Genomic DNA, 11,801 nt, shown 5'->3' with positions numbered 1-11,801 from the left:
TCCAGAGCAATTGGGATCCAGTGATGAAATATAAATCAGGTCAATAGTACAATAATAATGACACAAATGGGATATCTCAAAATTATTTTAATTACCAAGTTTGGTCCCCCCAAAATATAAAAGACTATACATCCCCCAACTTTTTTGCAGAGATGGAGGAATATGTATTCTATACAACAGCACAGATGATATCAGACTTTTTCAATATGTTGATATTTTGCTGAACTTTTTTTGTTCTTTAATTTTTTTTTTCTAAAAGAATTCATTTCTCTATGAGACACTGGGGGAGGGAGAATTAGAAAGAATTTTAGGTGATGCAAAAAAGTCAAACAGAATTGAAAGAGATTTAGATCTTGTCTAAAATAGAACAAATATAAAAACAAATACATTATTGACTTAAGATTCTTCATAAGGGATTTAAATTTTGCATGTTGTCAGAGGAGAAAGGTCATCTTGGTCTTAGATTGGACAATGGTGCTATCTATAACAGGCAGTTAGAAAAGAAAATGGCAAACCACTCCAGTATCTTTGTAAAGAAAATTCAAAATAGTATCACAAAGCATCAGACATGACTGAAAAATACTTCCTGCACTATATCAAATAGGAAGCCAAGAAATAATCAGAATATTGTAAACCTCTTTAAAAAGGTCCATGTTAACTTAAATTCTTATTGATAAATTACAAATTAGTTCTGGGCAGAAGCCAGGAAATGTAACTTCACAAATTCTTAAGTCACAAGCAAATTAAACCTTGGATCTAGAGAGCTATTTAGCAGATTCCATATTTTATTACTAGATCTTTTTATATGTCATTCCAGCAAAAGGGGAATTCCTGCATTTAGAAGATTTAAATTGCAGGCTCCTTTTTTTTTTTCCTTCAGTAGCAATGTTCTGTCCTTATGGACTAGGAAGAATAGTTTTTATCAACTGTTAAATAAGGGATTTTTAACTGTATTCTAAGCTTGGATTATAGTGAACTATATATAAACCATCCTCCTAGAGTTGGGGGGGGGGATATTGGTAGTAGTGATAGAATGTGTGGGAAGCAGTTGGGATAATTTATAAAAATGAAGCAAGCTGAAAGAGCTGATTACTAGATTTAAAAAAGTGACATTCATTGCCATTTTCAATGATGCCAGAGTAAGTCTTTTAACTCACTTCAGCCAATTAGTGAGGATATGGTAAGACTTCTTAAGATTTTTCCACTTGTGAACCTTTTTCACATAAGAAATTATTACTCAACACTGGATATATAGTATAAAAAATAGGTATACAAATTAAACATTTACTAAATAGATCATATTTTGTGATCTTCACATTCAGTTATGTGACTCCCTATGGGGTTGTGATCCACAGTTTAAGAAGTTTTTATGTAGAGAGAGAATAGACACCTGGAGGCATGAGGTAGGAACTAGAGCTGTAATTAGAGGTACAGAAAGTACTCTTGGAGGTTTTGGAATGGAAGACTCATGACTTGAAAATGCCAAGGGCAACTTACTGTTTGATAAAAATTGCTGGGAAAATTGGAAACTAATATGGCAGAAACTAGGCATTGATCCATACTTAACGCCGTACACCAAGATAAGGTCAAAATGGGTTCATGACCTAGGCATAAAGAATGAAATTATTAATAAATTAGAGGAACACAGGATAGTTTACCTCTCAGACCTGTGGAAGGGGAAGGTCTTTATGACCAAAGCAGAACTAGAGATCATTACTGATCACAAAATAGAAAATTTCCATTATACCAAACTGAAAAGTTTTTGTACAAACAAAACTAATGCAGACAAGATTAGAAGGGAAGCAATAAACTGGGAAAATATTTTTACAGTCAAAGGTTCTGATAAAGGCCTCATTTCCGAAATATATAGAGAATTAACTCTAATTTATAAAAAATCAAGCCATTCTCCAATTGAAAAATGGTCAAAGGATATGAACAGACAATTCTCAGATGAAGAAATTGAAACTATTTCTAGTCATATGAAAAGATGCTCCAAGTCATTATTAATCAGAGAAATGCAAATTAAGACAACTCTAAGATACCACTACACACCTGTCAGATTGGCTAAGATGATAGGAAAAAATAATGATGATTGTTGGAGGGGATGCGGGAAAACTGGGACATTGATGCATTGTTGGTGGAGTTGTGAACGAATCCAACCATTTTGGAGAGTAGTTTGGAACTATGCTCAAAAGTTATCAAACTGTGCATACCCTTTGATCCAGCAGTGTTACTACTGGGATTATATCCCAAAGAGATTATAAAGAAGGAAAGGACCTGTATGTGCACGAATGTTTGTGGCAGCCCTTTTGTAGTGGCTAAAACTGGAAACTGAATGGATGTCCATCAGTTGGAGAATGGCTGAATAAACTGTGGTATATGAATATTATGGAATATTACTGTTCTGTAAGAAATGACCAACAGGATAATTTCAGAAAGGCCTGGAGAGACTTACACAAACTGATGCTGAGTGAAATGAGCAGGACCAGGAGATCATTATATACTTCAACAACAATATTATATGATGACCAGTTCTGATGGACCTGGCCATCCTCAGCAAGGAGATCAACCAAATCATTTCCAATGGAGCAGTAATGAACTGAACTAGCTATGCGCAGAAAAAGAACTCTGGGAGATGACTAAAAACCATTACATTGAATTCCCAATCCCTATACTTATGCACACATGCATTTTTGATTTCCTTCACAAGCTAATTGTACAATATTTCAGAGTCTGATTCTTTTTGTACAGCAAAATAACGTTTTGGTCAGGTATACTTATTGTGTATCTAATTTATATTTTAATATATTTAACATCTACTGGTCATCCTGCCATCTAGGGAGGGGTGGGGGTAAGAGGTGAAAAATTGGAACAAGAGGTTTGGCAATTGTTAATGCTGTAAAGTTACCCATGTATATATCCTGTAAATAAAAGGCTATTAAAAAAAAAAAAGAAAAAAGAAAATGGCAAGGGCACAATACACCTTTTTCAAGAGAAACAGATTATAGAGAAGAGGAAAAAAATGGGAAAAAAATCAAACAGGCAGAAAATAGACCTCTGTAAAAATCCATGAACTTTATGGAAAGACTTGCGAGAACAACTATTTTAAAAAGAAAAAAAAAAGACAGGTAAATTAGTACTGACTATAAATAATAACCCATAAGATAACTGGCTTTATTAGATTATGAATATCTAATGTAAGTCACAAAGCTGGCATGAAAGCAAGATGGAGCTATAGTGGGAAACAGACTATCTGAAGATATCTCATGAAGATTATTTTTTTATGAAAAGCAGAGCATTTGATAAAATAAATGAATATTTAATGGATTAATAATGATAAATAATAAAATAAATAAAATTCGATAAAAAAGCAGAGCATCTTTACTTATGGATAAAGCATATTATGCATGAAGAATAACATTATTTATGATTAGAGTCTGACCATTAATGAAATAGTGGTTGTGAAACAAGTTAACAAATATGTATTAAGCCCTTACTATGGGATGTCATAAGCCATGCATAGTGAGAATAGATTTAGTACTTCAATACCATTCTAAGAATGCTTGCTAATTTACCATAACTGACTTCATCTTGTTTTAAGTTTACACTTTGAAATTGAATTGTTTTGAGTAAATTGTTTCTAAGACTTTTTTTTTTTCAAAAATGAAATAAGCAACTGTTTGGAATAATAGTAAAAAAAAAATCATGTATGTGCTTAAACAGCTGCTAAAAATATGTGGGTTCTCTGATAAGATAATCAATGAAAATATAGTATAGGCAACTTTAACGGTACTTTTGAAGTAAACTACTGATCAACTTATGTGATAAACAAATTAAGAAACATACTCAAACACTTCCTCGCTAGGGGATCCTGAACAAGTGCCTCAGTTTTCTCATGTATAAATGAGCTGGAAAAGGAAATGGCAAATGACTACAATTCTACCAAGAAAATATAACATAGAGTAGGACAATACTGAAACAACTGAACAAAATTATTCTTAATTAAAAGTTCAGTATTCTATCCAAAATACCACAAATACCCTTAGAATTGTTGAGGAAGGGGGAGGGGCAGAGTAGAATTAAGTAAAAAGTGAATAACAGAGAATAAAAGAAAAACTTCTAGGAAGCAAAGAAAAGCTGGGTAGTTTTGAAAACAATGTATAATATTTATTATAAAAGTTTTCTCAAATTGAAAATTTATTGTTTTATATTGAATCATCTCATAGTTGTGTACAAGGCAATGGTCTTTTTTTCTCATTTTGTATTTAAATTTAAAATTAATAAAAGATTTTTTTAAAAAAGTGAAAGAAATGATGATGAGCAAAATGAGAAAAAGAAGACTTTTCTAAAGAGGTTGATTTGGCTGATCATCAGATGCAAAGATGAGCATGAAAGATTCATAAATGAAGAAATAACAAGAGGTAACATAATAAGTATGAGAGGCAAACTCATAAAAGAATAGGGTACAAAACACTAACTTCATTTTTGTAGCTGAGAATATATGCTGAAAAAAACAACAAAAAGACTTTATGACTATTTTCTTTTGAAGGTAACAATATCGAAGTTTAGTAGGGATAAATATAAAGCTCCTCACAAGATTAAAACAAAGCAGTTCAGATACAATCTCTATATTATTATTTTCTATTTCTATCATCTATTTATCTATATAAAAAAGATAGAGAAAAGGAAAGAAAAAGACAGAGAAAGAGATATAGGGGAGGAAGAGAGAAAGAAAAGAGAAAGGGAGAGAGAAAAAGAGAGAGAGAGAGAGAGAGAGAGAGAGAGAGAGAAAGAGAGAGAGAGAGAGAGAGAGAGAGAGAGAGAGAGATTGAGACAGACAGAGAGACAGAGACAGAGAGACGGAGACAGAGAGAGGCAGACAGAGGACAGGGGGCAAAGAAAGAGAAAGAAGTGGGGTAGAGGAGGGAAAACGTGAACTAATAAATTAAGATCAAGGATAAAACCTGGTGAGAGTTAATTTAGAGGGAGATAAAATTTAGAAAGAATGAGGATTTGCTTCCAATAGCTGTCATGTCAGACTATAATTAATCTCTAGCAGTCTCTGAAACATATAAACTATCAAGAACCTAGAGCATCCTAATTTTATTTATTTTTATTTATTTAAACTTTATTCATTTTCATTTATTTATTTTTGTTTGTTTGTGTATATCAAATCTATAAAATTCCTGAGGAGGAATTACCTCTTAATCATCTCTTACCACCTTCTCTGTTCCTTACCCACTAATCTTAGAAATTTCTTGAGAAGATGGCAAAGAGAAGGCAGAAAGTTGCCTGAGCTAAATACTTCAATCTCTTTTTTCTTCTCACTGTTAAAGCTAACAATTCTGGTGCAATATTGAATAATAAGGGTGATAAAGGAGTAAAATAAGGATGCCCTTTATCACCCTTATTATTCAATATTGCACCAGAATTGTTAGCTTTAACAATGAGAAGAAAAAAGAGATTGAAGGAATTAGACTAGGCAATGAGGAAACAAAACCATCACTCTTTGAAGATTACATGATAATATATTTAGAGAATCCTAGATTATCAACTAAAGGAAAAAAAAACTATTTGAAACAATTAACAATATTAGCAAAATCTGAGGTTATAAAAGAAACCCACATATATTAATGACTTTTCTATATACTATCAACAAAGCACAGCAGGAATAGATAGAGAAATTCTATTTACAATAACTGAACACAATATAAACTATTTGATAGTCTGTCTGCAGCAGAAACCCAGTAACTATTTGAACACAATTGCAAAACACTTTTCATACACATAAAATCAGATCTAAACAACTGGAAAAATATATATGAATTGCTCATGGATAGGCTGAACAATTCTACTTAAATTATATTCAGTGCCATATCAAACTACCATTGAATTCTAAATTGGGCCCATTCTTTCTACATATTTTGTGTGTGACCAACCAACCAACCAACAGACAAAGACCGAGAATATCCAGACAGAGCCAGACAGAAAGACAGAGACAGAGAATGAAAACTCCAATTTTAAGTTTAGTTTTCCAAGTTGGATGGGAGAGGGACAAAGGATGTTTTGTAGCTATTATTCTTTGTGGGTTTTGTTTAATCATTTCAGTTGTGTCTAAACCTTCATCACCACAACCAACTCTCCTCCTCCTCTTTCCCCCAGCTTTTTTAAAGCAAAGATACTTGATTGGTTTGCTTTTGCCTTTTCCAGCTCATTTTGCAGAGGAGGAAACTGAGGCAAAAAGACTTAAGTGACTTGTCTAATATCAACAGGTAGTAAGTGTCTAAAACTAGATATGAATAAAGTCTTCCTGACTTTAGGTGGAGCATTCTATCTAATGAGCTACATAGCTTTCCCCTATTATTCTTACTATATTATTTTACAGAATTTGTTGTTTAAGGTTAATTGGGTTTCTTGGGTTTTTCTAGAGGAAGCACAATAATGTTGTCCAATGAACTACACTTGTGGGAGTTCAGGCATAAAGAGTATTCTAGGAAAATGTAGGAATAGCAACTACCCACCAAGTGATTGTTTGGCTTCCTAGTTTATTTTCTCAGTACCATATCCTTTAAAAAAATTCAAAGAAAAGTCCAGGGTGTTTAGTTTTTAGGGAGAAAGGAAAAAAAGAAAGGAATATTGTTTGTTAATATGGTCATGGCTAGAATGAAAAGAAACCCAATACTGAGAAAGTTGATTCATATTTAGACATATGAGATAAATGGTGTTCTTCAGAGTGTCATAGCAAAATGGTTAACAATTAGCTTTCTAATCTAGAGAGCTAACAATAATATAAACCACCCCAAAATGAATTAAAAATTAACATTTTCATTTTATTTCCATTATGTTACATAACATTTTAAAATCTAAATTAACAAAACAATAACTCGTGTTAATTTTTAACATTTACCAGTTTCTGAGGTGTAAGTGTTCCCTAACAGATGATAGCTACTACAGTTCATCCTTGGTGAAAACCCACTTCATTGTTGTCTAGACTTTTTCCCTCATGTTGTAGGTTAAAAACTCCACCCCACCCCATTTTTTTTTCTGTCAGTACTATTTTTCAAGAAACATACTGATGATTAATAATTATTATATTTTAATCAAACTGATTTTTCAGCTTCTCCTTAACCATTATGCAAAATAAATTATATAAAATTTCCACAAAGCTGTCACCTAATGTTAGAAACAAGACCCCAGTTTCAATTTCAGTCTGTGATTTTTTTATTGAAAGACTGAGAGAGACTGAAGAAGCAGCCTTCAGTTCTCAGGAGAAGCAAGTTGGGTGTACTGTGAGAAAATGCATTGTTACATAGATAAGAGGAAGCTTTGCTAGATTAGTTCCTTTTCTGTCCCCTCCTGCTTAGCTTTAATGGCTAGAAGATCAGTTCCTTGGATGTCCTTCTTCCTCCTTCTTCCCTACCTCATTGTGTCTAGATTTGTGTTTTTTCTTCCCCCCGGGTAGAGAAAATATTATGCATAAGCCTCATTAAGCAAGCTCAATTAAAAAAAAAAATAAAAAACAAAACCCAACAACAACAAAAAAAAAAACTTCTCTTGGTCACTGACTTCTGCCAGTTTAATCTGGTTTGTAGCCTAGGCTCTTTTATCAAAAATTTGAAGCAAAATGCATCTCTTCTTCTGGAAGGTCATTGGTCAAAGATTCTTATTTATCTGCCATTACCTTGATTACTTAGCTTGTCAGTAATTTCTCTCATCAATGTTTCTGAGGAACTGGATTTTAACTGTTCTGTGCAAACTTAACCCCCAGTTTGTCTCTCACACTAAGAGAAGAACAAAAAAAAAAAAAAAAATTTTTTTAAAGATACAGTTACCTTTGTTAATTCTCAGAAAAAGTTCTAAAAAAAATCTTTCTGGGCATATATGGTAACTTTACATACCCACGTTAAGGTTAGGCTGGGGGTATGCACAGAAAAAAAGGGGAGATGGCAAAAGAGAGAAATTTTGCTCCGTATATGGAGAGATTCAGTGTAACTCTCAATTTAATCTAATTCCACAGTGATTACCAGTACCAGTAATACCAGTAATTAGATTTCCTCACAGATCAGGAGAAAAAGAAAAAGATCTGTGGGTTTAAAATATAACAACTTAAACAATAACCAACATAATGTAAGTTCAGCAACAAATATGCATTTTCTTCACAGAAATGAAAAAGAATCGACTTTTAATCTCCATTCTGCTAAGGGAAAATGATTTATTTCAATGGTTTAGAAGCTGCATCCGCTTCCTCCCCTCCTCTAGTGTTTTTTTTTTTTTTTTTCCTTTAAAAGAACCATAGACTTTCAGAACACAGTGGTGGACATACTTTATAACCCTCCCTTCCTCTACCCAGAGTTACGAAGTGAGGATTACTTTCATTTTCACTGTACATCAGAGATCATGACCGGTAAGTGTGAATCCTTTTTTCTTTTTTCTTTTTTTTAACCCCCTTTTTGGGGGAGGTATTGAGGAGGACGAGGTTGTGAGGTGGGAATTCTAGTTCCAAGCATTATTTTTCATTCGTGAATTCTGGGAGCACCAAGAAAAACAAAATAGAAGGTTTTTGATTGTGACAAAAGTTCGAGAGCAAAGTAAAAAGATTACTATATGTGAAGCAAATCTTTCTGAATTAGTGTTGTCTTGAATTGGAAATGATAGCAAGGTGAGTTCCCTGAAGCAGGAGAACAAAAGAATAAACTGTCTTTATGCTGGTTCCTTAAAGTTTCCCAGTCATTACTGTCTCAAAATTTTTTTTCCTGTTTTCCCATGCTCAGATACATCCAGTAACTACCAAATTCCATACGGTCATTCTAGTAATGGTTTATTAAAAAATTCTTACTTAAAAGTATTTGCAATTAGGTGCAGATACTCAGCAAGCTTCTGAGAATTTTCTAAATTTAAGCTTTTAGCAAACCAAAGTTGGGTCCCAGATTTGCATTACAGAGAGAACCAATACAAGAGCTAATATTAAATGTTAAATTTTACTGTAAAAAAGGTTTTTTTAGGTGAGGGTATGTTGCAATAGTAGACAGAGGCCTGGGTTTAGAGTTAGGAAGATATGGATTTGAGGCTTGTTTTATTAGGTAGGCCTCTTTATTTATTAGCCTCTTTCTAACCCAGATAACTAAAATTATAAATTATTGAGAAGTTTTTAAGAAACAGTAGTAAAGAAAGTTTGCATATACTTCTTACCCTAAATAAATCAGTGGTTAGCAAATAAAAACCCTGTCACAATACTTAAAAATATACTCTGTAGAAGTCAGATAGAATAGATGGGAAGAAAAATGAACAGTATTATATAGCAAAAAGTCAAAAGGATTTATTTTAGTATTGGTTTTCAGACTTTTGAGAAATATGATTGGAAATAGGTCCATTAACCTTATTTGATATTGGTTTCATAAAATAGAATTTCAGATCTTCATAACTCCTGGGATCCCTAGCATCCATCTAGTCTAAAACTTTTGTTGCACAAAAGTGAAAACAGAGTCCTCAAGGAAGAAAATGATTTATTTACTAAGTTAAGATACTAGTAGATATTTATAAAGCAAGGCCAATTACAGGTCTCCTGATTAATATTTTCTTTTCTTTTACTTGTGAAGCATTGTTTTTTTTTTCCTATCAAATAATCACTTTGTACAAGATCCTCAGTCTTTGCTTTGTCTAAAATATACCAAATATTGTAATATATTCTCAGATAATGATTGAAAGTTGTCCCATCTTTTCAACAGAAGAGCATGAAAATGTAGTGAAGGCTGGACTGGATGTGGTCACAGACCTGCTTGGTAAAGTCTGTAACCTAAAAAGTGAAATTGTGTTGAAGAAAAATGAACTTAAGAGAATGGAAAAAGACTTTACTTCTCTTGCAAAAACGGGTCAAAACATTGTGAAAACTTTTACTCAGAAAGGTCAGCTAACATTGAATATCCTGAAGACCACCATTGACAAAATACTTGATTCAGGTAAGGTTCAACAGCTGACATTAACAAAATTTTCCTCTATCAAGTTTCTTTCATTTGAAACCTAATATCTACTTAGATTCCAGTTAGCATAAGAATAATGGAGTAACTCTATTCTGACTATAATTAAAAATCAATGTCCCCAGACCTACTTATTTTATTCCCATTTTGGACTCTCATCTTTCTGTTACTTCTTCCCTAAATCCTTCATTCTTTTAAAGGGGGTCACCTGATAGGTTTTTGAAGATTTTTCCCTCTTTATAGAGAGTTAGTCTTTTTAGAACCATCAACCTGCTTCAATATGCAATACAATGTGGTTCTTGGATACAGTAATTCATGTCCATGAATTCTTTCTCCTAATAGATAGTAGACATAGTTTATAACAAAAATAGATGGGAACATGGAGAGACAGTAGGCTGAGATAAGACGAATACTTTAAGAGGACCTAAAATATCAGTCTTTTTTTTTTCTTAATAGAAAATTGCAGGCTTTAAGTGGTTTATATCTAGTTTTCTTTTGAGAAATTTTCTGTCCTTCCTTCTTTTTTTCCCTTTCTTTTTTTCTTTCTTTCTTTCTTTCTTTCTTTCTTTCTTTCTTTCTTTCTTTCTTTCTTTCTTTCTTTCTTTTCCCCTTTCTAAGCAATGTGATATGACCTTCCATTGGCCACTTAGGAAAAAAGCTTTCTATAATTATGGATCAGAGTAAGGACCTGTTTTATATAATGGGTAAGATAAACAAGTCAAGTTTTGATAAAAGATTCCTAAATCTTAAGCAACAAGTAGATTCAGGTAAGTTTCTATGATTCACACTAAATTCTATTCACTTATAACCTTATCATATTGAAAGAACTGCTATATTGCCAAATTACCTTGAATCTTCAAAGGACTAAATCTAGAGAGGAGAAGAGCATTGGAAGTGGTTGTAAATGTAGAAGGAAGATTTTCTTTCCACTGCTTTCTAGATTCTGCATACATCCCCTGTGCCTACTAGTTCTTTATATTGTTTGTGGACAACCTGTAGGTTGACTGTAGGTTAAGTAGGATCATTCTCTCATTATTCACAATGCATGAAATAAATTTTTTAATTATAATAACTTTGTATTGACAGAACTCATGCCAGGGTAATTTTTTACAAGATTATTCCTTGCACTCAGTTCTGTTCCGATTTTTCCTCTCTCTCCCTCTCCCCCTCCCCTAGATGGCAAGCAGTCCTATATATGTTAAATATGTCACAGTATATCCTAGATACAATATATGTGTGCAAAACCAAACAGTTTTCTTGTTGCACAGGGAGAATTTGATTCAGAAGGTAAAAATAACCCGGGAAGAAAAACAAAAATGCAAACAGTTTACATTCATTTCCCAGGGTTCTTTCTTTGGGTGTAGCTGCTTCTGTCCATCATTGATCAATTGAAACTGAGTTAGATCTCTTTAAAAAAAAAAAAAAAAAAAAAAAAAAAAACACTTCCAATGAAGATTACATCTTCATACAGTATCGTTGTTGAAGTATATAATGATCTCCTGATTCTGCTCATTTCACTTAGCATCAGTTCATGTAAGTCTCACCAATCCTCTCTGTATTCATCCTGCTGGTCATTTCTTACAGAACAATAATATTCCATAACATTATATACCACAATTTACCCAACCATTCTCCAATTGATGGGCATCCATTCATTTTCCAGTTTCTAGCCACTACAAACAGGGCTGCCACAAACATTTTGACCCATACAGGTCCCTTTCCCTTCTTTAGTATCTCTTTGGGATAGCAGAAACACTACTGGATCAAAGGGTATGCACACTTTGATAACTTTTTGGGCATAATTCCAGATTGCTCTCCAGAATGGTT

The 11,801-nt window shown here is 33.0% G+C and overlaps 1 protein-coding gene across 2 annotated transcripts in view; it reads left to right on the top strand.

Moving 5' to 3' along the window:
- The first annotated feature begins 8,282 nt into the window (after positions 1-8,282).
- Positions 8,283-11,801, top strand: part of LOC100914126 (caspase-4) — a 45,182-nt gene continuing 41,663 nt past the window's right edge. For both annotated transcript variants that reach the window (XM_012546961.3, XM_023501130.2), the window contains exons 1-2: positions 8,283-8,404; positions 9,726-9,956. In XM_012546961.3, coding sequence (XP_012402415.2) covers positions 8,398-8,404; positions 9,726-9,956 — 238 coding nt within the window. In that variant the 5' untranslated portion in view covers positions 8,283-8,397. The remainder of the gene's footprint in view (positions 8,405-9,725; positions 9,957-11,801) is intronic.

The sequence above is a fragment of the Sarcophilus harrisii genome, chromosome 3 (assembly GCF_902635505.1).
Source record: "Sarcophilus harrisii chromosome 3, mSarHar1.11, whole genome shotgun sequence".
Lineage (NCBI taxonomy): Eukaryota > Metazoa > Chordata > Mammalia > Dasyuromorphia > Dasyuridae > Sarcophilus > Sarcophilus harrisii.
The sequence above is the reverse complement of the archived record's forward strand: the minus strand, read 5'-3'. Positions and strand labels throughout refer to the sequence as shown.